This window comes from Cavia porcellus, unplaced genomic scaffold, assembly GCF_034190915.1.
Source record: "Cavia porcellus strain 051 isolate PalLab524CR breed Dunkin Hartley unplaced genomic scaffold, mCavPor4.1 scaffold_28, whole genome shotgun sequence".
In the NCBI taxonomy this organism is placed as follows: domain Eukaryota; kingdom Metazoa; phylum Chordata; class Mammalia; order Rodentia; family Caviidae; genus Cavia; species Cavia porcellus.
This window is the reverse complement of record NW_026947511.1, coordinates 45,539,418-45,564,065: the sequence shown is the minus strand read 5'-3', so window position 1 is coordinate 45,564,065 and position 24,648 is coordinate 45,539,418. Positions and strand designations below refer to the sequence as shown.

Below are 24,648 nucleotides of genomic sequence, written 5' to 3'. Positions count from 1 at the left end.
CTCTACTCAGCTGGCCTCCAAGCTAATGTTGCGGTGGCACGGGGTGGGGTACCCCATATGTATGGGGGGGTTGCACATGATATGTTACATACGCACAGGTGACCACGTCTGTGCTCCCCCTCCTGTGCCTGAGCGTCTGTGAATGCTTGTGGGTGTCTGTGTGAGGGCTGCATGCATGGGCGGTTCCTGCCCAGGGAAGGGGTGGGGTACACTTTTGCAAACTGGCTGGGCTGTTTGTAGGCAGCATAAGGGGAGTGGGCTTGGGTGTGGCTGTGGCTGTGGGGCAGCGGAACTGTGTTTGCTGAGGGAGGAATTCTGCCCCATGCTGTGAATGATGATGGATGGGCAGAGGAGGTCAGACCATTCTTCCTGCTCAGGCCCTGCTGGTGCTTCTCAGCCTTCCTGGGGTCCCTTCCTGGGGCAGCCACCTTTGCCCAGGGCACTTTGGTGGAAACAAGGAGCTCAGTCTCCAGAAGCCAAGTCCTCTGCTTCCCTGTAGAAGGTGCTGCCTTCGGGTGAGGGGGTTGCAAAATGCGGGTAACTCTATCTGTCCTGCCAGTGGACAGCTGATCCCCAAAGACAGAGGTGGGGGTCTCCCTAGGTAGCATTTTAACAGGGTCATAAATAGTAAGGGAATGTTTCAGATGGCCAAAATGACCTAAGCAAAGGCCCTGGGGCAGGAAAATGCAGGCTACTTTGGGCAGAGGTAGTGCTAATGGGCCCTTCAAGGTCCTCTTGAGACCACATCCTTCACGTTCTAGAGAAGAGCAGTCATGCTTCTATGACCTCACCCCCTCCGCTGCCCTAGGAGATGCAGGAGAAAGCTGCTGAGGCACTGGGTCTTGTTCTGGGGTCTTTCTTATCCCCGGCAAAGGCTGCACCCCAGGCTTGGCCTCCTTTGGCACCAGCTGGCAGTTGTTTGCTAGATGCGTCTCCTCTCTGGGCTCTCATCTCCCCTGGGAAGGAGACAGAAGGCCTTGCTGTGCCTGAAGCCAGTGTGGCTCCCGAAGGAGCTACAATGCATCCCTGACCTCACCCCGTGCCCAGCACCTGCAGAGCCGCAGCACCAAGCACCCCAGGCTGCGTTTTGGAAGGAAGATGGGCGCAGCTAGTGTCTCCTTCCATTCCAAGAACCTCTGCCAGACCCTCCTGAGGGAAGGCAGCAGTGGAGAAAGGAGCCCAGAATCCTAAAGACCCTCGGAGGCGAGGCAGGAAAGACGGGCAGCCTCACCGCCTCTGAGCAGACCCCTTGGGAACGCCCTTCCTCGGGCCTCGGCCTTGGGGCAACCTGCAGCAGCTGCTGAGGGAGACAGGCCGGTGGGGACCGCTTCTCAGAACCAGGGGTGGACCCAGCTGGCCTGCCTGGCCTCCCTCACCCCTACTGCAGCACAGCCTCTGTTCCGAGAAGTGCAGCCCTCTGCTCTCCCAGCTCTCAAAACTCCCATTTCCCTGGCTGACAATTCTTTTTTCTCTTTTTCTTTTTCTTTTCTTTCTTTTTTTCTTTTGATTATTTTTCCTGCTGTACTGATGCCTGAACCCAGGATTTCCACACCGGGCTACAGTCTCAGTTCTTTTCTATTTTGATGTTTGTTTTTTCTTTTTGAGACAGGGTCTCACCATGCAGTTCAGGCTGGCCTTGAGCTCACTTTGTAGCCCAGGCTGGTCTCAAAGTTACAAAGGTCCTCCTGCCTCAGCCTCCCGAGTGCTGGGATTACAGGCTTTTTTTTCTATTTTGAGACAGAATCTCTCTAAGTCACCAAATTGTCACAGTTCGGATCTGTCTTGCAATCTTCCTGCCTCAGCCTTTCAGGGTGCTGTGATTACAGTTGTGCACCACCACATTCAACTGGTAGTTTTTTATAAACTCAAATAACCCTCCTTTTGTGTGTGTGGGGGGGGGGGTAGGTGGGTACTGGGTCAAACTCAAGACTTTGCTTTTGCCAGGCAGGTGCTACTGAGCTATATCCCTGGCCCCAAAACTCTCCTTTTTTCAGACTCTTTTCTTTTTTTTTTTTTTTTTTTTTTTTTTTTTGTCTTTTTCCTATTTATTGGTACCGGGGATTGAACTCACGACTGCCCACTTGCAAGGCAGGCACTTATGCCGCTGAGCTAAATCCCCAGCCCCTCAGACTCTTTTCACATTAAGAAGTTTGCCATCCACTTCCCCCTTCCATGAGAGCAGCTGTATTTCTAATTATCAAACACATACGTGCCTGTAAGTATATGAAGTAATCTGCAATGACAGAAATCAGAATCATAGCACCCTGGGCTGCAGAGTGACTTGGAGGGAGCACAAGGGAGCTTTAGGGTGGTGAAAATGTCTGAAATCTTTACCTAGGTGATGGTTATACAGATTTGTCAAAAGTCACCATGTTGTACACCGCGTTTGTACATTTGATGAAAGTTCAAACCCAGCCTGGGCAACTTCACAAGACTCTGTCTCAAAATCAAAGAATAAAAGAGAGCAAAGGCCCTGGCTTCAATCTCCAGCAGCACCACTTTAAAAAAAGAAAGAAAGAAGGGGGCTGGGGATTTAGCTCAGCGGCGTAAGCGCCTGCCTTGCAAGCAGGCGGTCGTGAGTTCGATCCCTGATACCGATAAAAAACAAAAAAGACCAAACACACACACACACACACACACACACACACAAAGACACACCAGAAACATACCCAGAACAGACATGCTTGGTTTAATGGATCACAAAGCCAGAGCCCCTGGAAACACCCCCCCCCCATAAGCACTTCATGCAGTCAATGCTCCACAGTTCTGGCTGTAACCAAACTGCTCTCCCGGGACCCCATCACCCACAGTCTGGGCCTCTAGATGCAACATTTCTTGGTCCCTGGATTTGTGGGGACACAGACAGCAAGGGTCAGGTGGTACACATGGGGCTTGGGAACCCAAATCAGCACAACCTCAAGCTTTTCTATGACTTTTTTTTTTTTTTTTTAACCTTGGGGCCTTCACACGGGACCACATCCCCAAGTCCTTTAAATTTTATTTATTTGTATTTTGAGGCTGGGCATGGTAGAGCATACCTGTAATTCCAGCACCCTCGAGGCTGTGGCAGGAGGTTCCAGGCCAGCCTGAGCTATGTAGTGAGTTCAAGGACAGCCCAATTACAGAGTGAGAATTTGTCTCAAAAAAAAAAATTTTTTTTTTTTTTAAATGTTGAGACAGAGTCTTGCTAAGTCACAAAGTGCCCAGGGTAGACTCAAAACTCGCCATCCTGGCTCAGCCTCCCAGAGTGCTGGGATTACAGGCCTGCACCACCACGCTGGGCCATGTTCCTGGTGAGCTCCAAGGAACAGAAAACACCAATTTCCCCTTTCCGGAGGGGGTTTCCGAACCGGGAGCCCCAGGAGGCTCTCGCCCGGGGTTGGGGGTTGTCCCCAGTGAGACTAGAAGAGAAATGTGCTTTTCTTGCATCCCTGCTTGAAGGAACCCCCTGCGGTCACCGAGCAGCAGGAAGACGGGGTCAGTCCTGTTTTGCTTAAAACCTTCAAGCAGCTCAGCAGCTGGGGGCCAAGAATAGGGTGGCGGGGAAGCTGGGGAGCTGAGAGCTGGCAGGACTCTGTGCACCCCTGAGCTGTGGCTGGTCCTCTCCCTCTCGGGGGTGCTGGGAGGGGTGTAGGGCCTCCCAGCAGCCAGAACTGCAAGCTGACTAGGGGGCTGGGACCTGGGGAGGGGTCTCTGTCCTGCTAACCCCAGAGAGCAGCTGCAGGAGCCAGAGGCGCGCACAGCAGGGGTCCTGGTCTCCTCCCAGCTGCGTGGGGCGAGCGCCCCTCCCGCAGCATGGCCCTGGCCCTGCAGGGGCTCCTGTCACTTCAGAGTCCCCGTCTGGGTCTGGCTTCCGCTCTGCCCGAAGAGCTCGGGAGGTCCTCTAGGGCGGGTGTGGTGCAGCGGGTGAGGAATTTCCCTGGAAACGGGAAGTACAAGACGTGTCAGTGTGGGGTCCCGGCAGGGCCGCAGGGCGGGGTGATGGAAGAGGCCCTCGGCGAAGGCTCCAGCTCAATCCTCCAGGGCACTGGGTTCTCTCTTCTCTGTGCTGCTCTGAGCTCCTGGCAGCTCGGAAGCAGAACCATTCTGCAGCTGGCCTCTGAGGGACAAGAAAAACCCATTAGCCGTGCGCCTCCTTCCAGGCACGCAATCTGATTTTACTCCCCTCCCCCTCCCCTCCCCAGCGAGTGCATGATGTAGGAACTATTTCTCCCCCTGATCACAGACGGGGAGACTGAGGCTTTGCATTTGTTTTCCGAGGCAGGGTCTTGCTGTATACCCCAGGCTGGACTTGAACGTCCAGCGATCTTCCTGTCTCAGCCTCCCCAGTGCTGGGACAACAGGCATGCACCAGCACACCTGGTCAAACTGAGGCTGATCATGGTACCCAGTGGTTGGTAGTCTAGGATCCCAGTGGTAGCACATGACAAACACAGGACTTGAGTCCTGATCTGGAATACAGAGAGTGTCCAAATGACTGTCTGGGAGATGATGGGTCAGGATTTTAGATAATTGGGGGCATATACAGAGTTGCTGGACTACTTGATACTTTAGTAGAAAAAGTGAGCAGTGAGCTTATTTGTTTGTTTGTTTGTTTTGCTGTTTTGAAACAGGATCTCACTATGTAGTTCAGACTGGCTTTGAATTCACTGTGTACTCCTGGCTGGCCTTGAACTTGTGGTGATCCTCCTGCCTCAGCCTCTCAAAAGTGCTAGGATGAAAGACATGTGCTACCATTCCCAGCCTGAGCAGTGGCTTCAGAGCCAACATTTATATGCCAGTTTTGCTTTTGGGGAATGAATTTAACCATGTCAAGCCTCAGTTTCCAAGCCTCTACAAAACAGGGTCTGATCATCTTGCATAGTGTCGCCCCACCTTTCTTTCAGCCTACAAACTCCCAAGCTACTTCAGGCCTCAGGGCCTTTGTACGTGCTGTTCCTTAGGTGGGACCCCTCAGCCACCGGAAGGTCGTGGGGGTCCTGCTGGTGTCCTCTAGGCCTCAGTTCAGGCTTGGACTTCCTTGGGCAGCCTTTCAGCCGCTCTCAGTTGCATCACTGTTTTATTTCTTCCTTTGCACTGAGCATGGTCTGAAATTATCTCACTAATTATTTCATTTCTTTGGTTGTTTATGGCCTGTCCTCTGCTCCACCAGCGAGTGCTGGGACGTCTGAGGGACTCACTGGCCGGGGCTCAGCTCGCAGAGCAGCACCTGGCAAATATCAGAGCCTGCTAACTACTTACGAATGAATGAATGACTGAGCCTTGGAGACTGTTATATTTAAGTGACGAACTCTCCCACAGGCCTTCCCGAGCCAAAGGGCAGTAAATGCGTGTTAATGGAGGCTTGGAGAACACTTTGGGCCTGGCCCACACCCAGCCCTGGAGCTCCCGGCTGCGGGGAGCCATGAGGCTGCCTGGGCTTCCGGCTGCTGCAGGATAAAGGTCAGCCCCTTCGCTGGAACACGAAGTACTGCACCATCTGGGCCTGCCTGCCTCTGGCCTCCTCTCCCGGGTTCCCCAACCTGGACTCCATGTCCAGCCAGACCAAACAACTGCCAGCGCCTGCCAGGGAACGAGGGCTGCTTCACGCCACTGCTCCTTCTGCTGGGAACATCCTGCACCTCAGGGACCTGCCCAGCTCCCTGCAGACCTCAGAGGAGCCCTCCCTGAACCCTTTGTTCGGGCCACACCCAGGGCCCTGCCCCCCCCCTTCCCAAAGCTCATCCTGATCTGCTTCCAGGTTTTACGCCCCCTGGGTTGAAGCACACTGCCAGGCCTGGCCAGGGGTGCTAATCAATGTGGGGGGGGGGATTAATTACTCTGAGGCAGACAGTAGGTGCTCAGCCAGTGCCCACTGAACTCACCGGGGTATGGCAGAGACAGGGGGACAGTGGGGGACAGAAGGGTCTTTCTCAGCATCAAGGTGGTGTTGGGCAAAAGACGGCAGAGAAGGATGCTGGGAACACTTGTAAAAAACAAAAGTCAAACAGATGAGTGGTGGCATATAAACAGAACACTGACGAGCGAGGAGAGAGAGAGACGGATAAAAGAGGAAGAAGAAAGCACTCACAGGAAGCAGCCGCAGCTCGGAAAGGACACAGTGTACCCAGGAGAGCCACAGAGGACAGGAAGCCCGAGGCCAGGACGGGCTGACTAAATACGGGGCGTCTGGTGGCCCAGCTCTGGGTAGTGCAATGTTGTGATCCCTGCTGGGGGTGACAGGACTGGGTGAAAGGCTGCCTGGCCACCAGGTTCAGGACAACTTGGGACATTCTTCCTCTCTCAATTCAGGAGAGTCCAGGCAGGGATCACCAGTCTGGCTTCCTGCCCCCGGGAGCACTTTGTGCTGTGGCTCGGTTCTCCCCGCCATCCCCCCACCAGGAGCATTTAAGCTCACAGGGAGACAGGACAGGTAATGAACTTAGGCTGGATGTTTTTCCAAAACCTGCTACAGACGGGTCCTACGAGAGGCCATGGCACCGCTGTGTCACCGGGTGCCACACACAGAGCTGGCCCCACAGTCCTGGAACCCAGGCTCGACTCCTGGTTTTTGCATCCCGAGGCTGAAGCAACACAACGAGGTGATTTATCCCCAGGTGAAGGGTAAAGGTCAGCCAGCAGGTCAGCCAGCCAAGAGTCAAAAGAGCCCACAGCCACCAGCCGGGCCACCCAGCTCCACTGCTGGGGTCTGTGGGTCTCCAGGCTTCAGTAACGCCATCACCTGCTTCGTCCCAGGGCGAGGCCAGACCAAAACATGAACTTGATCGCCACTCAGAACATCCTGCAGACACCACCATGTATCCAAACCCTTTTTGCAGCTTCTGTTAGGTCTGGGTGACTCCCAGAGTGAGGAGGTGGGTGGGTCCCTGCCCCACCACCTCCGACCCCCACTTCTGCTCTGTTCTCTGGGACAGAAGAATCAGAGTAACCCAGTCCATCACAAGCTTGGAGGTGGCTTCCTCGGAGCCTTTGCTGGTCCCCCTGGGCTCAGGAAACCTGCTCACGTCCTGGGCAAACAGGGTGGCGGGGAGAGAAGGAGCAGCCTCCAAGGTCCAGAGAAGCTTCAGACCCAGGCTGCAGACTCCCATGGTGGGAGACAGCAAGGCACCTGGCCGGGCAGGGGGCCTTCCCTTCTGCAATCCAGCCTCTCCCCTCTGGGGCTCTCTCTGTAACCCCTTCCCCCCACAGGGACCCTGGGGACATAGACTCTCTTCATGATCCTCTGGGGGAGTTTGGGGGAGGTGGGCAAATGAGAGCCGGGGTGTGACTGACAGCAGGATGCCATGGCTGGAGAAGGAAGTATAAATATAAAGCGGCCAGTGTAGGACTGGACAGCGGCCATATGAAACACACGGTACATTCCGGCCCCAGCGTAACAAACTGTACCAGCCTTTTAGAGGGCTGGGAGCACCGAGGAGGGAGGGAAGAGAGCAGAGGTTCCTTGGAGGTTGGCCCACTTCTCCCCCAGCTCAGGCACTGCAGGGAAAGTCCCGCTGCTCCCTCTGCAACCACAGGAAGCCATCCCTGTTCACACACTGTACCCAGTGTTCCTCTGGGCAGCTCCGGGCTGGGAGGGCACCAAGGATGCCTGCCTGGGAGGCGGAGGGGTGCACGGGCAGCCACACCAGCCCGAGTGCCATCAGGGGAGGTAGCCAGCATCACCACTCGGGTACCCAGAGCCACAGCCTGTACCAGGGAGGGTAAGGAAGTACCTCCAGTAGTCCACCAGGCTGGGACCAAGGTGCATCCAACACTGGGCTGAGCTGGGTGCCCTTGGGTGTAGTAGATAGGAGCGGCAGGCCAGAGAACAGGCAGTGGAAGGTGGAGAGACCACATTTGAGGCTGCCCCTGGGCTTTGGTTGGCACAGGGTGGTCCAGGGTTGGGCAACGTTCCTGCCTTCTTCTCAACCTTCTCCAGCCTTAAAATACCAGATAATGCATGTAAAGTGCCCAGCATGAAGGCTGTTTTATGGTGATGTCAACCCCAGTGAGTCACCCCCACCCTGCCCCTCCCCAGTCCGCCTACTCAGTCATGTTTTTTTTTTTTTTTTTGTCTTTTTCTTTTTTATTGGTACCGAGGATCGAACTCATGACTGCCTGCTTGCAAGGCAGGCGCTTATGCCACTGAGCTAAATCCCTAGCTCCTCTCCTACTCAGTCATGGAGTGGCCTGGAACCTCCTGGGATCTCTCTCCCCCATCGCCACCTCCTTCCCCCTGAGTCCGATGGCTGTCACCCACATTTGGTACATACCACCTGCTGGCCTTGGTTATTATTTAACCCCACACACCCTGTGTTTGTCTCTGCAACTGGCCCAACAACTACCTGAGGGCAGGAAATCATTTCAATACACCCATATTTATTGAACATCAACTCGGATGCCAGGCTTGGGCTGGAAGAGATGAACTGGGGGTGGGGGGCAGGGAGGAGGCTTCGAAGAAGAAGCAGACTTTGTTTCTGCCTCAAGGACTTTCTAATCTGGTTAGGACAAGATTAGTAAACAGATCGCTTGCATAGGAGACAGGGCACACATTGTGCTTGGGAAAGGTACGGACTGATTGTGCTGGGCCTGGGGATGTCAGCAGAGTCCACGGGGCTGGCTCGGTTTCAAGGGCGCTCTGTGAACTGGAGCTGGAGGGCTGGCGAGGCCCGGAGGCCCGCACTGCTGGCAGGGACCCGGGTGGCAGATGGAGCTGGAAAGGAGGGGAAAGCCAGGCTTTTAGGAACCACCTCGAACTTTTCATGACACCTCAGCAGGTCCCATTGCAGAACTTTCTTTGGCACACAAATCCTTGGTCCCTCTCTGGACTTTGGAGGGGGTGGTGGGGATCTTTAGGACCAGCACTGCAGACCGATGATGGTCAGGGAGAAATCTCGGCTCTGAATAAATTTCGGGGTGCATGGCTATGCAAAGGGAAGGCTCAGGCTTTGGAGGCCATTTGGGGTCCTCTTTTCCCACTCTCCCACACTTCACTGACCAGTATCTGAACTCGCCCAGCTCTCAGCATCCTGCCAGGGGTTTCCCAAGCTGTCTCAAAGGGCTGGGCTTGGTTTGCCAGCGCTGGGAATCCCTGGAGTGCCCGCGCTCAGCTTCAGTGATGGATCAGGGAAGTGGGGTGAGGAGGGAGGAGGCGCTCCCTAACCCCGGGGACTACAGGGAATTGGCCCCCTCAACACAGGCTTCCGCTGTCACGTGACTGCATCCCAGGTGTCCTCCGTTTGCAGCTGGTGCGTCCCCAGCTTGCCTCCTAAAGACTCCTGGACTGAGCGCTGTGGGGGGTGGGGGACAGCCTGGGCGAGGGGCTGCTCCTCCCTAGTGGACACCCCCCAGCCTCTGGCCCCCCCAACCGTGCTAACTCAGGGCCCATCCGAATCAGGCGGGGGGTGGGGTGGCCATCCAGGGCACAGGTGGCCGTGGCGAGGGAGGAGGGCTCCGAGTCTGGCGGGCGCGCGGCGTGGCGGGGACCCTCGCGTCTCCCGGGTGGCGCGCCAGGCCCCTGCCCCAGCGCGCGCCCTGTCCGCCGGCGGGGACTCTGCGCGCCGATCGCAAGCCGCGAGCAGCAGCGGGGCGAGGAGGCTGGTGTGAGCGCCTGGGCCGGCTGCCAGCGCGCCGGGGCTGGAACACAATGTCCCGGGCGGGCGGGCGCGAGCGAGAACAGCCTGACTCAGCAGCTGGGTAAATGGGTGTGCTCGCTCACCAGCCCAACCGCCTCTGCAGCCTGCGGTCGGCGACGGCCGACACTCGGGGTTCCCGCGGGCGGGCGGGCGGGCGGGACCTCCACGTGGCCGGGTCTCGCTGCCCTCTGCTCCTGGAGCGCGTGTCCGGTCCCCCACCTGGGAGGGACGCTGGCCTGGGCTCGTCCAGCAGGTGTGGCCCGGAACCTCCCGGGCTCTGGGTTTCCGGCCGCTGGAGGTCTTAGCACCAGGGACATCGCTGCGAGTGGCAGATGGAGCTAGCAAGACTTAGTTCTAAGTGGCAGGGGGGTAGGGTCCTTGAAGAAATAGGATTTCGGGGAAGAGCTCTCCCCTATCTCTGTCCTCGGCTGACCCAGAGTTCACAGTCTCTTCCTGTCCCCTCCTCTCAAAACCACCCGAGGCCCCTGAAGAGGGAGGAAGGGGGGAAGGGAGGCAGAGCACGCAGGTGGTGTGAGGCTGTGCTCACAGAGGCCGTGTCTCTGCCACCCCCCACCCTGCCATGTGAATCCACAGCAAAGCCCCGTGAAGCCTGCCCCCCAGCCTTGGAACGCCAACCTCCTCTGTGTGCCTGCTGCCTCCCATGGTCTGGTGAGGCCACTGCTGGGTGACAGCAGCCCAGAGCAGACTTCCTGGAAGGCGGGGCCTGTCTCATGCTCTGGCCTCCCCTGAGATGTCTGCAAGGTGCCGGGAGGGACATCCTGTGCCTGGAGAGTGTGCCAGGGCAGGCAGGGAGGGGCACTGTCCTCTGCCAGGTTCCAGGAAGGCCTTGGCAGGCGCACAGGCTGGGGCTTTGGGGCCTTGGAGGGTGGGGCTGGGGGAGAGACCTTGGCTTTGAAGCACCTCATCTGGGCTTGGTGTCCCCAAGCCCATCAGATGGCACCACTGGCATGTTGTATCACCAGAGATGCAGAGATGGTCACCTTCTGGCACTCTTCGAATGTGTGCCGTCATCCTCCAGCCAACCCTCACCAAAGCCCCATGAGGGAGGCACCTTTGCTGTCCTCTACTCCAGCCTTCAGCCTGACAAATGACATCTGTTCATGATGTCACAGGTCAGTGACTGCTCTGAGGCTGTGACCAAGACATTCTCCGAAGGCAGCCCACTGCCCTCCAAGTCCTGTCACCTACAGGTCACCTTCCCTCCCACGCCCAGATGTGACTGAGCGCATCCTCCTGCCCTTCACACCATCTCCTCTCTACTAGCCACTGTGACCTTCCCTGGCCTCCCAAAATTAACTGCTTCCCTCCTCTCTGATCTGCTACCACATTCTGCATACAGCTTGGTTGCATTTATTTTAAAATGCAGGGCCCGTTCATTTCTTTCTCCTGCACACCTTTCTCTCTGGCCCACTACATTCCACCTCACCCAGGTTTTTCCTTCCTCCTACACACCCTGCTGGAATCTTTCTCAACAAGGATTAGTGTGTGTGTGTGTGTGTGTGTGTGTGTGTGTGAGAGAGAGAGAGAGAGAGAGAGAGAGAGAGAGAGAGACTTCAGGCACAGAAGCTCAGAAGCTGCTAACCTATGTGTGTCCTGTGCAGGGACCTGGGTTTATTATTCATGGTATTCTCAGACTGCGGACTCTAGCCCAATGCTGACTGTCCAGCAGGATTGCTTTGGCCACAGTCCCTTCTCAGCCTTCCAGTTCTGCCTTCTGACTCAGTTTCCCCATCCCCACCAAACCTGTTGCCTTCCTGACGTTCACCTGGGCCCTATCCATTTTCTCAAAATTTTCAGAGTGGACTTGTGACCTGGCTGCATGACCCAGTACAAAATTCCTCTCTGCTAGGGAAAGGCTCTGAAAATCTCCATTTTAATCGGTTTGTCAACTTCCTCTGAGCCTTATGAGCGGCCTTGTCTTTTCTGTTTCATTACGTCCTGTAGGATTTTCAACCCTTTCTTCCATAGGTCATAAGCTCCCTCATGGCAGGGACAGCTTTATGTCATATTTTATCTTGAGGAGGAGACACCACTTAGGGCACTCAGACACACAGAAAGCTGGCCTTGGCGTAGCCTTTTAACATCTCTGGGGAAACCAGTTTTTTCCCTTCATCTGTAGAAGGTACTAGAAATCTTCGCCTTGCATAATCAGCAACAAAGATCACAGCGACTACGAAGTGCACAGAATGTGCCTGGTGCATGGTGAGTGAACCACTGTCCTGCCTTCCTTGAAGTAGGGGTGGGGGTGGGGGTGGTCCAGTCTTTCTTGAACTACTGGCCGTTCGGGGATGCTTTACGCAAGAAAAGGGTCACCATGAATAACTGCACTGGTTCCAAGGATATAGCCTGGGAGGCCTGACCACCTCACCCTGGTGCACAAACACCCCAAGGCCAGGGCTCAGCTTCAGCGCGGTATCTGGGTGTCTAAAGTGCAGCGCCAAGCGTAGAAGTTGAATGCGAGAGAGAGAGAGAGAGAGAGAGACAGAGAGACAGAGAGAGACAGAGACAGAGGGACAGAGAGAGTGAGAGAAGCTGTCCCTCACTGCATTTCTTGGCCATCAAACAGCGAAGGAGAGGCTCGAAAAACCCGCTCTTGCCGCACCCCGGCCCCACGTGGTCCGCCCGCCAAAGGCACCCCCCCCCATTGCCTTGGAAACAGTGACGTAACACGAGGGGCGTAGCCCCCCTCCATCCCTGCTATCTCCAAAACCGAGCCTGGGGGAGGGAGGACGAGGTTAGAGGTGTCAGTACCCTCCCCGCTCCCCGTAGGGGTGCAGGTTCAGAAAACGCCCTGGCGGCTCCCTCGGGCTAGCTGCTCCGCGGGGTGCGCGCACCCCACCTTGCCCTCGCGATCTGGCGGAGGTGGGGGGAGTCTGGGGTGCACGGGCCTCGATCTCTGAGCGCTCGCCACTTTCTGCACCGCCCCGGGAGCGCGCTCGGGCCCACCGCTCCCCAGGCAGCCCCCCACCTCCGCGGCCGGGGGGCGCGCGGGGCGCGGAGCTGTCGGAGGCGCGCAGTGCCCGCGGAGTGCGGTAAGCAAGGGGTTAAGCTAGGTGCCGGCGCGGGCGTGGAGGAGGGGAGCCGAGAGAAAGTGAGAGCGGGGGCGGGACGGGGGTGGCGAGCGAAAGAACATCCTGTGCCCGCCGCCGGATGCGGGGGGCGGGGAAGCAGGCTCCGCCCCGCCGTGCGCGCCTGGGGGCGCTCGCTGCCCGCCCACCCCGGCTGCGCCCGCGCACGCCGCTCGCCGCTGCTTCGCCCGGGTTTGAACCGCCCGGAGGCCGGACGCTGCTTCCCGCCCGAGCCGAGCTGAGCGGCGGCCGGCCCGGGGCGGGGGTGTCGCAGAGGGTGGGTCCTCGCTCACCCGGCCGGCCAGCGTCCCCGGTGCGGTGCCCCAGAGGGACGGCACGTTCCCGCGGTCAGCCCTCGGCAGCTGCGCCTGCCAGATTCGTGCCCGGGAGGGAGGCGGAACTGAGAACCCAGCCTGTGATGCTGGAGTCCGCCCGACCTCGCGCGGCTGGGATCTGAACCCAAGCCCGTGGGACTTCGTAGGAGCCGTTTCCCGGAGCTTTGGAGCACGCTAGTGCTGGGCTGCCCTGGGTCACCCTCGGTCACGGCTGCCTGGTGTTTCCCGTCGTACCCCCGCCCCACTTCGGCATCTGCATCTCTGCAGCAGCTCTGCAGCGCGCGAGGCTGAGACCCCTTGCTAGGGTATTGGGGGGAGGGAAGGAGGAAGTAGCCTTAGGGGTCACAGGTGGCTGGGGGACCTCAGGAGCAAAGCATCTCAGGGGAATGGGCTGTGCTTCTGGTTTAGGAATTTGTGGGGGCTTCACAGAGGACTCCAGAGTCACTGAAGGCGTGATTCCAGGCGTTGGGATTCAGTGGCCTGGAAGACTGGGGCGGGGGGGGGGGGTGCGAGGGAGCAGGGTAGTGGAGGTGGAAGGGGTGAATGGTTTCTCAGACCAGGACACAGAGGTGCCCCCCACCCCGTGATCCCACTGTCGGAGGCGCCCAACATTTTGCCCAAAATTATTTTCATAATTATCACAAAACCGATATTTATTGATGTCTGTGTGCTGGGTACAAGAGCTTTACTTAATCCTCACAGGCTCAGGAAATGGGTTGAGTAGTCCCATTTTACAGGTGGGGAAAATGAAGTCAAAGATAGCAGAGCTAAAGCGGTGGCTGAAGTGTGTCCCATGGGGCTGGCTGGCTGGAGTCCACTCTGCTAGTCCACATTGAACATGGGGAGATGCAGGTAACATGCTGGTCCCCATGACACAAAGCAGGTGCCGGGGCAGCCCGGGTTCTCGCTGAGTCCAGTAAGGAGCTCAAACCCACAGCTCTGTGTGGACTCTCAGCCTCTCCCCCACTGGCCAGTGTGCCAGGTTTCTGGATTATACAGAAAAACAAAACAAGAAAATAAAAGCAAAGTTCCCAAAAAGAGTTGCTGTCTTTAATCTGTTTCCTAGGGACAGTGTATTGTCACCGTTCCCTAAAATAAATTGTAATCCCCTCAAAAAAGAATCTCATCATCTGAATAAAAAACAGTCATGCTTGCTGGGCGTCATGCTAAGCACCTGTGGTCCCACCTATGGGAGGGAAGCAGGAGAATCTTTTGAGACTAACCTAGGAAAAATATCAAGACCCTATCTGAAAACAAAAACTGCCATTCCCAAGAAAGGCGCCATTATTAACTTCACAATGAGAAATAGATATTTTCTGTCTTTAGGATTTCTTTGTGTGTGCGCTGTGTGCAGGTGACAATGTCACTTCGGGCAGGCTGCCCTGAGTCCCCCTGAATCATTTGAGAGCAGAACCAGAAGAAATGGGCTTTAGAGTGGTGCGTGGTGGCTCATAGCTGTAAGCCCAGAACTCTGAGAGCCAGGAGGATGGAAAAGTTGAGCCCAGACCAAGCCACTCAGTGACTTGAAGCCTGTCTCAAAAAACAAAAGAGAGGTGGAGGTATGAAGTCCCCGAGTTCAATTCCCGATTTTTAAAGTATAGGAGGGAACCAGATTACAGTCAGGAAAGAACTCCGGGCATCTTTAAAGAATCAGTGCCACGGATGGTGGCCTGACAGTGCCATCTCCCTCTGGAGGACACCTCAGTGACCTTGTGCAGAGGATCCATTTGCAGATCTGCCAGGGCAGTATTTCATCCTAAAGTGACAGTTGCTATGGGCAGCTGCCTCCTCCTGGGTGTGGTCTCACCTGCCTGCTCCTGGCACAGCCATGGAAGCTTCTGGACTGTGGGCTGGCAGTGTTTTCCGATTCCAGAAATCTCAAGCCGCCTCCTGCCAGTGGGGATGCTGGGAAATGGCACTCCCAGTCAGGCCCCCGTGTCTGGGTGGGGTGAGGACACCCACATCTTCATCCTGGGGCTTCGGAAGACAATGTCTGAATCTCTTCTGATGCAAAAACTGAGGTCAGGGCCGGGCAGTTCCTTCCCTCTCTCGGGCCCCTCCGATGGACTGATGGCCGTACCCCAGACTTCCTCCCGGGAAGCCCAGGCCTGGGAAAGCCGGTGGGCGGCTGCTGCCCTCTAACCGAGGAAAGCACGGGCTCTGTAGCTGCCAGCCTGGCTGCTCTGAGTGGGCTCCCAGGAAAGATGCGAAGGGCTCTCCTGTCTTGTTTTTGGTGGTGCAGGGGGTTGAACCCACGGCCTCGCACCTGCTGGGTCTTTTATGTCCCTAGGGTGTCCCACTTCGTCCTCAGAGCTCCCAAAACTGAAGCCTCGGTCACCTCCAGCGCTCCTCCCTGGCGGCCACCCTCTGTCCTATTATCTTTCCCACTTTCCTTTGTTGCCCAGGTTCCAATTCTGGTACCATGGCTCCTGGTGCTGCCAGAATTCTGGTTCTGGAAGGCTTCTCCCCAAGCAATGGGCCTAGCTCCCACCTGGGCACGGGCAGCACTGAAGACATGGGCAGGAGCATACCCGAGTGCCTGAGGGAGCTGGACATCCGCAAAAGTGTGGTGGGCCTGGCGACGGGCGCCGGGGCCCTCTACCTGCTCTACAAGGCCGTCAGGGCCGGCATCCAATGCAAACCGCCCCTCTGCACCACCTCGCCCATCTGCATCGCCCGTGAGTGTGCGGGCCCTGGGGAGAGGGCTGTGCCCCCGGAGGCAGCTGCGCCCGAGGCCACCCCTGAGGGAAAGCCCGAAGGTGACTCCTCCAAGTTCTGCTCTCTCTCTCTCTCTCTCCTCCCTCCTGTGGGACCCCGCCCGACTCTAGGCGAGCGTCCTGCTGAATAGCTCTTCCTCCAGGGGGTCCCCAGGACTCCCCATAGCTCTCCAAATTCCCCATTCACTCAGGCTCCTGCTATTCCACCACTTGGAAACTTGGCACCAGCAGCTTTCCCATCCTGTTCTTGCCCAGGAATGTGACACATTAAGGAAAGGGGAAATCAAAATCGGGGGACCTGCATGCCCCAGGGCTTCCATAGCCCATCCAGATGGTATTCCCTTCTGGAATCTAAAGGGATGCCTTATGTGCGACTCTTTACTGCCATCTGCTGGAATATCCTTGCCATATACCAGCTACACAAACAGCTTGGTCCTGCTGCGTGCCAGCAGAGTATGATAGTAAATAGACACGTGGAAGACATGAGACAGAAAATACAGGATTAGCTGTAGTGCCCTTGTGCAGTACACTTTCTGTGCAACTGTCCAGGGTGGGCATGCAGATAGCAGAAAGGCTACTCTTCAGAAAGAGGCCAGGCCACTTGTTGGCAGGTCCCCCGCCCCCTCCCGACCCCTTTTGTTCATTCCTTCTGAGTCCACAGCCTGAACTGGGCTGGGCTGGCTGTCTAGGCCTGGCCATCGAGCGAGAGCGCCACGGGAGGGACTCAGGGGAGCTTCGGAGACTCCTCAACTCCCTGGAGTGCAAGCAGGACGCCTACAACAGGAGCATGATCTTGCACAGCATCACACGCTGTGTGTACTTGCTGGAGGCCGAGGTGAGGGCTGGGGACCAGGAGGCCCTGCAGCCGACCTGCCCGGCTTAGCTGTCCCCGCCAGCTGTCTCCAGCAGGCAGCTCCGGCAGGAGGGGTGCACCCAGGAGGCTTAGTGACAGGCCAGGGGGCGGGGCCTGGGACAAGGCTTCTCCTGCCTCTTCCCTCTCTCCACATGCGCTCCAGGCCTCCGCTTGTAGCACCGATGACATCAGATTGTTGGGTGACATGCTGGATGACGACAACAAAAGTGTCAAAATCCAAGCTCTGAACGCACTAAAAGCTTTCTCTGGCATCCGGAAATTCAGGCTCAAAATCCAGGTGCGTCCAGGGATGGGGCCGCACAGGACGTTTGCGGTCTTCAGGTCCTTTCATCAGCATGGAATGAATGATCGTTTTGCTTGGCTTCTGAATTTGGAATCCAGAAATAAGTGAGAAGCCAGTGGTCAGAGTCCCAGTTAGTCATCAAAGCTATGGAATCTCAGGATGGATCTGAGCTCTGGCCCTGTTGAGATCTTTGAGGCTCAAACTTGCAATCCGCCTCCCTCAGCCTCCCAGCTGAGTTTGGGATATTTTCAAGCTCCGTGTGCATGAAAGTTTATACGCTCTGTAGCTTACTGACTTCCAAACATTGAAAGATTCATCTTGGTGGGGCAGTCTTTCTCCCTTCCTTGGTAGTGGGTATCTGGGCTCCACCACTGAGTCCTTTTTCACTGCAGTGTAGTTTTCTGTTTTGGTCATGCACTGCCATTGGCCCATGAATGGGCATTCGCATTGATCCCAGGTGCTTGTTGCAGCCACACGATGGGAGCATTTCTCTAGCTGTGTATACAGGGGTGGGTGGAAAGGCCTGGCCCAAAAGCGTGCCCAGTTTTTCCAGAAGAGGTGCCCTGATGCACACCCCCAGGCCCACGTGCGTGAGTTCTCCTGCTATTTCACCGACGCTGGATGATGGCACACTTACATTTTTTGTATTCGACCTCTTTGGAATAAACGAGCCTCTAGGTCTGTACTTGCTGGCCTCTCAGATTCCTGAAGCTGAGCTTCCCCGGTGCATCAGAACCGACTGGAGACACTAGAAGCCAAGCTTTGGGGGCCCAAGGCTAGGGGTTCAGGCCTCCCAGGAGAGCCTCCCGCAGGTGTGCGGGCCCACGACTCCCCGTTCCCCGGGCTTCTCCAGTGTCTGTCCTGAGGACCGAACTCTTCTCTCTCCAGGTCGAAGCTCCCTGGTCTTGGTTTCCATCTGACTGCTCTCCCAAGGTTCCGCAGCCTGGGACTCCCCTCTGCTCAGAAATCCCTGTCCCAGGCTGCTAACTCCTTCCTGCAGGGTGGGGGCCAGGCACTTCCACCCCAGAGTGCTACTTCCCTCTTACGTGGCTCGGCCTCTGCTGGCCAGGCTGCCTGTCTTTGGTAATAATTCTTGGTCCAAGCACTTTGCACCTCAGGATGCAAGATCCAGCCATGCATGGGGGCACACGCCTGTAATCCCAGCAGTCAAGGAGGCTGAGACAGAAGGATCCCAAATTCGAGCTCAGCCTGGGCAGTTTAGTGATTGAGCGAGATCTTGTCTCAAAATAAACAAACACCCCCCCCCCCAGTGTTGCTCAACATGACCCTAAATGAGAGACAGAGTAGCAGTAAACAAAACAACTCAAGATGCCACTCTTCCCTAAACAAATGTATGTGTGTATATATTTTTTTGGTTTTTGAGATAATCTCATTATGTTGTTCATGATGGCCTTAAACTCACAGCAATACTCCTGCCTCAGCCTCCTAAGTACTGGGATTATGTATACTGAGCTCTAAGACACTGTGGGAGGCACTGGAGATGAAGCAGAGACCAGAAAAAATCCCCGTTGTGGTGGAATTTATAGTCTAACGGAGCAAGTCAAGCGTGTACAAAGTATGTAATGTGTTTCGTGTGATCCACTCGGGAAGGATGGGGAGAGATGAAGCAGGAGGGTAGGGAAGGTAGATGGGTTGTGTTGCTGTCTCAAACCTTTCAGAACCTCAGTAGTGGAGGCTTCATGACACCAAGAGCACAATCTATAAAAGAAAAAGTCAGCCCATTGGACTATTAAACATTGTCTGCTCCATGAAAGGGCTTTTCAAAGGATGGAAAGACAATGTGGACTGGAAGAAAGTGTTTATATATAAACTACATCCCTGACAAAAGGACATTTTTTTGTCTTTTTCGTTTTTATCAGTACCAGGGATCAAACTCACGACGGCCTGCTTGCAACTTATGTCGCTGAACTAAATCCCCAGCCCCCAAAAGGACATTGTTATATAAAGAAGCTGGGTGTGGTGGCACATGCCTATAATCCCAGCACTTGGGAGGCTGAGGCAGGAGGATCGCTGTGAGTTTGAGACCTGCCTAGGCTACAAAGTGAGCTCAAGGCCAGCCTGAGCTGTATAGTGAGACCTTGTCTCCAAAAGAAAAAAGGAAAAAAATAGGTTATATAAAGAGCTTTCAAAACTCAGTATTATAAGAACAAGCCAAAAACAACCCAAAAAACAAAAAAAAGCAAACAGAGGGAGAAATGCTGAATATTATTAGCTTTAGGGGAATGCAATGAAGACACCAACAGATACTAATATCATCCTATTAGAAGACCTGAAATTGAAATCAATGATGATAGCACATGGAGAAGACATGAAAAAGCTGGAGCTCCTGGGAATGAGCTCAGTGACGCAGCGCCTGCCTGGCAAGCACAACGCAGTGGGTTCAATTCCCAGCTCAAAAAGAGAGAGAGAAGCCAGGCGTGGTGGCTCTCGCCTGTAATCTCAGCACTTGGGAGGCTGAGGTAGGAGGATCGTTGCGAGTTCGAGACCAGCCTGGGTTACAAGGTGAGCTCAAGGCCAGCCTGAACTGCATAGCTATGCCAGGCACTCTGGAAAACAGCTCGGAGTTAATTTTCATTTTGTGGTACTGGGGATGGAACCCAGGGCCAGGCTGTGCACACACCCTATGAGTGCGCTGCGGAAGGTGCTGCATTCCCAGCCCCAGCTCCTTAGAAAACCACACGTGGGGCTGGGGATTTAGCTCAGCGGCATAAGCACCTGCCTTGCAAGCAGGTGAAAACTACACGTGCATTTAGTTGCACTTCTGGGCTTAAATGTGTACAAAATATGTGCACTGTTGTGCACAGCCTTTTTGGAAACAGCGCAAGCCTACTATCCCTCTGTAGGTGACAGTTAAATAGTTAAATACAGGTGGTCGTGCTGTGGACGCCTATCGGTAATAACAGTGAGGTACCGACCAGGACACCTGATGGATCTCGAGGGCACTGCTCTGAGTGGGAAGAAAAGAGATTGCATGGAATCCGATTGCATATGTGCAACATTCTCAAAAAAGTGAGAGGGGAAAGTGGATTGGCATTGGCTGAGGGTTTGGGCCGCGGCAGTGGCTCTGGGGTGTCCCGAGAAGGAGCGCCCTGTGGTGACCACAGTAGCCGTGGGAAAATCAGTTGATTGTGGTGATTACCTGAGCCTGTATGTGTGGCAGAATGATAGATGGAGGCTGGGTGTGGTGGTTCAGGCCTATAATCCTAGCACCCTCGGAGGCTGAGGCAGGAGGATCAAAAATTTGAGCAGGTTAGCCGGACACGATCTCAAAATAAAACGTGAAAAAAGGCTGGGGTGTAGCTTGGTGTGAAGGCTCTGGGTGCTGGAAAAAAATTTTTAAAGAGCTAGACACGTACATTACACTAATGCTAGTTTCTTTGTTTTAAAAAATTAGAATATATTTGTGATACCTAATAATAACATTCATCTTGGGGATTTAGCATCTTAGTTATTTTTTATTTCCCCTTCTTATCCAGGTCTCCTGTCAGTTTCCTAGTCTTGATGTTTTTTTTTTTTTTTAATTTTTATTTGCTTTTTTTTTTTTTTTAAATCAGTACCAGGGATCAAACTCACAGCCACCTGCTTGCAAGGCAGGCGCTTATGCCACTGAGCTAAATCCCCAGCCCAAGTCTTGATGTTGTTAGAGTCAGATAAGAGGTAACCACTGAGGGAAATGGGGTGACAAGCAGGGGGAACCTCTCTGATGTGTTTTGCAACTTCCTATGAATTTATAATTGTTTCAAAATAAAAAGTTAGTGATCATAAACTGATCATGTATAGTTACTTAAAAGCAGTGTGTTTCTGTGATGATACTGGGAGAAGACAAAGACAGCGGGGTGGGTGGCTGGGTAGCCCCCCCCCAGCTGCCGTTTAAGCCAGGCTGGGAGACCCCACGCAGCCTGTGTGGCACCCTAGGCGCATGCGCAGCTGGGTGCTCTGGGGGGCTCAGGGCCTTTGTTCTGGGTGCCGTGGGCACAGAGGAGGAGACAGCAGAGAGGTCACAGGAATGGTGGGGAGAAGGCAGCTCAGGGTGCCCATGCAGTGGGCACCTGACAGAAGCAGGGTCCCATTGGGGGAGCCCAAGGCCAGCCAGCCTGCTGTTCTCTGAGTGGGCACAGCAGGCAGCGCGAGGGGGAGGGAGACAGGAAGCTGTGCCCAATCCAAGTGACAGATGGCTCGGGACCCAATGAGAAGGGGGCAGGGTGGGAAGTGGCTTGAGTGTTGCTAGACTTTTGAAGGGAGAAACAACAGGCTTTTTTGAAGAATTGGGAAAATGTCAGCCAGGCATCGTGGTAGCGCATGCTTGTAATCCCAGCTCTTGGGAGGCTGAGGCAGGAGGATCACCAAAGCTAGCCTGGGCTACATAGTGAGTTCAAGGTCAGCCTGCATGTATAATGAAACCCTGTCTCAAAAAAGACCCCCACACACACAAAAAGGAGAAGAAAAAGAAAAAGTATTGGGAAATCACAGGAGAGAACGGAGTTGGGGGTGCTGTGGGCTTTGGGCTCAGTGGGCTGGAGGTAAGCTGTGACCCTGGGCTGGGCAAGCAGCAGATAAAGAGGAAGTGGGCAGAGGGACGGGGGTGGGGGGGGGACTGCAGAAGGGAAGGCCGGTGAAAGAATTTCCAGAGAGGCAGGGAGGGCATCAAAGTCAAGTGACACAGCGGACCCCTCCCGCCCACCAGGAGCACACCATCAAGGTTCTGGAACTGATCTCCACCATCTGGGACACGGAGCTGCACGTCGCGGGCCTCAGGCTCCTCAACAACCTCCCGCTGCCCGACTTCGTGCACCCGCAGCTGCGGAGGGTGATGCCGTCCCTGATGGAGATCGTGCAGTCAGACCACATCCTGTCCCAGGTGCACTCGCTGGGGCCGGCAGTGGCTGAGGGTTCTGTGTTCCCCGCTGAGGTCCGGGCTCAACTGCCTTCGCCTCCCTGGCCCTTCCCTTCACTCAGGTCCAGGCCTTACGCCTGATGAGCTACCTGGCACAGAAGAACGATCTTCTCTATGACATTCTGAACTGCCAGGTGAGACGGCACCTGGGGCGGGGGTGTAACTGAGGTCATGGGGAGAAAGAACTCTGCCCTCCACATGGACGCAGCTCTGGTATCTTATTCTTCTCCGGCCTTCACGCCAGAAGCACTGGAAAGTACCCCCTTGCACATTTCCCCAAGAGAGTGAGAATCCATCTGATTAGGAAATAGGTTCTCCTTGGAGGGACTTTTTGAACTCTTGAGAGTTAGGAACAGAGAAAATAAAAGTGAATATAAGTATTTTAATAGTAGAGAAAGATGACATAGCAAAAAGCACTCAGAGTTACCACATAGGACAAGTGGTTCACACCCCCAGAAAGATAAAGCAACTCTAAACTTGTATGCACCTAATAACATAATCTCAAAATATATACAGTAAGACTTGCTGGAATCGTAAGGAGAAATGAATAGATCTGTCACCACCGTGGAAGAGTTGGAAGGTTTTAGTGACCCTTTCATCCAGTGACAAATACTGAAAACTAGTCAGGGGATTCTTGCTGTGAATAACACGGGTAAGCCTGAGCCATTAGACGTCCCCAGAACACTATCGTTCTGGGGACATTCCTCTCAAGTACGTGCAAAAATTTATGAAAATTAACCACATACTAAGCCTCGAAACTTGTCTCAAAAACTTTCCCAGAATCTGTATTACTGTTATATCACTCTCTTTTTTTGGTCTTTTTGAGACAGAGTCTCACTGTGCAGTTCAGGCTGGCCTTGAGCTCACTTTGTAGCCCAGGCTGGTCTCAAACTCACAACGATCCTCCTGCCTCAGTCTCCCGAGTGCTGGGATTACAGGCTTGAGCCACCACGCCTGGCTCTATCACTCATGTTTTATAACCATAATATAATTCAACTAGTAAATGTGAGTAAAATTTAAAAATATCCTGTATGGTTAATCTGAAACCCAGTTGCACTGGTAATCTGAAATCATAGGAAGATGGAAAAACCAGAATGTTATTTCTTGCCTGGGATTTCGTTTTCCATTCTCTCTCCATTCCCCTGTCACAGGTACACCCCAACTTCCTGAACCTGTTCCAGGCCACACAGCCAGGAAGTCTACTGTTGGAGGTCCTGGTGTTTGCTGAGCGGCTGAGTGAGGGCCGGAACTCACCCCACTACCGAGCCGTGAAATGGCATTACAACGAACAGTCCCTGCACGAGGCCCTCTTTGGGGACGATTCACGGCTGGCAGACCGGCTGCTTGCCCTGGTGATCCACCCCGAGGAGGACGTCCAGATCCAGGCCTGCAAGGTCATTGTCAGCCTGCAGTGTCCCCAGGACTTGAGAGCCCAATCCGTTTCCTGCCATCCCAGTCATTCCTACTTTAAAGATGGGGATTAAATTAAGAAACACCAATAAATGAGTATGGGAGAAACCTGAGCATCTGTCTGTGGCCTCCCGCTGGGGCTGGGTGGAAATGTCATCCCGAGGGACCTCTGTCCCAGGCTGCACCGCGAAGGTCTCCCCACATTCACCTTTGGGAGACTTTCTTCTTCTCTTTCTGCTTTTAGGGAGTGGGGAGAAGGCAGGTGCTGGCGTGGTTTGGGGGTGGTTTCTGTGTCCCTCTGCCTACTAAGATTCATCGAATGTCGGAGCTTAGTCCTCAGCGCCTTAGATGGCTTGGGCCTTTAAAAGGCGGAGCCTTGGAGGAGGGGGCCTCAGAGGAAGGTACCCTTGAGGGTTTGACCACAACACAGGCACTTCCCTGACCATCAAGGGACACCCTGTGCCAGTGATGGGGAACGTTTTACACTCTCAGTGATAATGCACAGCTGGCACACGTGCCATGGTTCGCCACCACTGCCATATGTTGTGAGGTCCTCATCTGAACCGCTGAGTCTTTGAATCTTAAAAACTGTGCGCTTAATAAATCTCTTTCCTTCATAGCGTGCCTTAGGTATTTTGTTCTGCTTGTAAAAGGCTGAGCAATTACAGTAGATTTGGGGATCAACCGGTGAAGAAAATCAACAAGAGCTGGGCGTGGTGGCTGATATCCATCTGTCATCCCAGTGCTCTGGAGGCTGAGGCAGGAAGATCGCCCTGAGTTTGAGACCAGTCTGGGCTGTAAGGTAAGCTCAAGGCCAGCCTGAACTGCATAGAGAGACTCTGCCTCAAAAAGATCAAAACAAAACAAAAGATGTATCAAATTCCCCGTGATGAATGTGATCACTGTGTATCCTAAACTATAGCAATAAACTTAATTTTTAAAAAAAAGTGAGACTTTCCGGAGTCCGACTGCTAGGTTTGAGTTCCAGCCCTGTCACTTATGGCTGTGTGACACGGCTGAGCCATTAACCCTGTTTGAGCCTCAGCTCCCTCATCTGCAAAATGAACCGAATAACAGTACTCAGGGGCTGAGGCTGCTGGGGTACACGGAGACCGAGTCACCATAGAACCCTGGGTCCTGCAGGCAGCTTCATGCAGGCTCGGAGGAGACAGGATGACAGGTTAGCACCAAAGGGGCCTTGGAGTGTGTGAGGCCAGTGTCTCAGCCTCTTCAGGTGACAGACTGGGGTCCTATAGGAAGCCCCTGAAATGCCACTGGAACTGAGTCTTCAAACCCCAGCTACAGGGTGCTAACCGACACGCACACCTAGCCTAGAAGGCTGAGGCAGAAGGATCACTGTGAGTTTGGGGCCAGCCTGGGCTGTATAATGAGATCCTGTTTCAAACACACA

The 24,648-nt window shown here is 54.7% G+C and overlaps 1 protein-coding gene and 1 long non-coding RNA gene across 7 annotated transcripts; one reads left to right on the top strand and one right to left on the bottom strand.

The window, feature by feature from the left end:
• Positions 1-2,666: 2,666 nt before the first annotated feature.
• On the bottom strand, positions 2,667-13,501 carry LOC134473714 (uncharacterized). 2 transcript variants are annotated; one of them, XR_010044112.1, is made up of 2 exons: positions 12,997-13,501; positions 2,667-4,099 (listed from the first exon to the last, which is right to left on the bottom strand). It is a non-coding gene; the product is annotated as an uncharacterized LOC134473714 (long non-coding RNA). The 2 variants fall into 2 exon arrangements; XR_010044111.1 differs by lacking the exon at positions 12,997-13,501 and adding an exon at positions 6,071-6,557.
• On the top strand, positions 12,289-24,190 carry Armc12 (armadillo repeat containing 12). Of its 5 annotated transcripts, none has more exons than XM_063238999.1 (8): positions 12,289-12,667; positions 13,776-15,797; positions 16,445-16,590; positions 16,772-16,906; positions 21,618-21,791; positions 21,890-21,961; positions 22,979-23,221; positions 23,858-24,190. In XM_063238999.1, exons 2-8 carry the CDS (start codon positions 15,461-15,463, stop codon positions 23,885-23,887), a joined length of 1,137 nt encoding a protein of 378 aa, XP_063095069.1. In that variant the 5' UTR covers positions 12,289-12,667; positions 13,776-15,460; the 3' UTR covers positions 23,888-24,190. The 5 variants fall into 5 exon arrangements, with proteins under 5 accessions (XP_063095069.1, XP_063095065.1, XP_063095067.1 ...); XM_063238995.1 differs by lacking the exon at positions 23,858-24,190 and having other exon boundaries at positions 12,292-12,667; positions 13,776-13,890; positions 15,444-15,797; positions 22,979-23,350; XM_063238997.1 differs by lacking the exon at positions 23,858-24,190 and having other exon boundaries at positions 12,292-12,667; positions 13,776-14,597; positions 15,444-15,797; positions 22,979-23,350.
• The last annotated feature ends 458 nt before the right edge of the window (positions 24,191-24,648 follow it).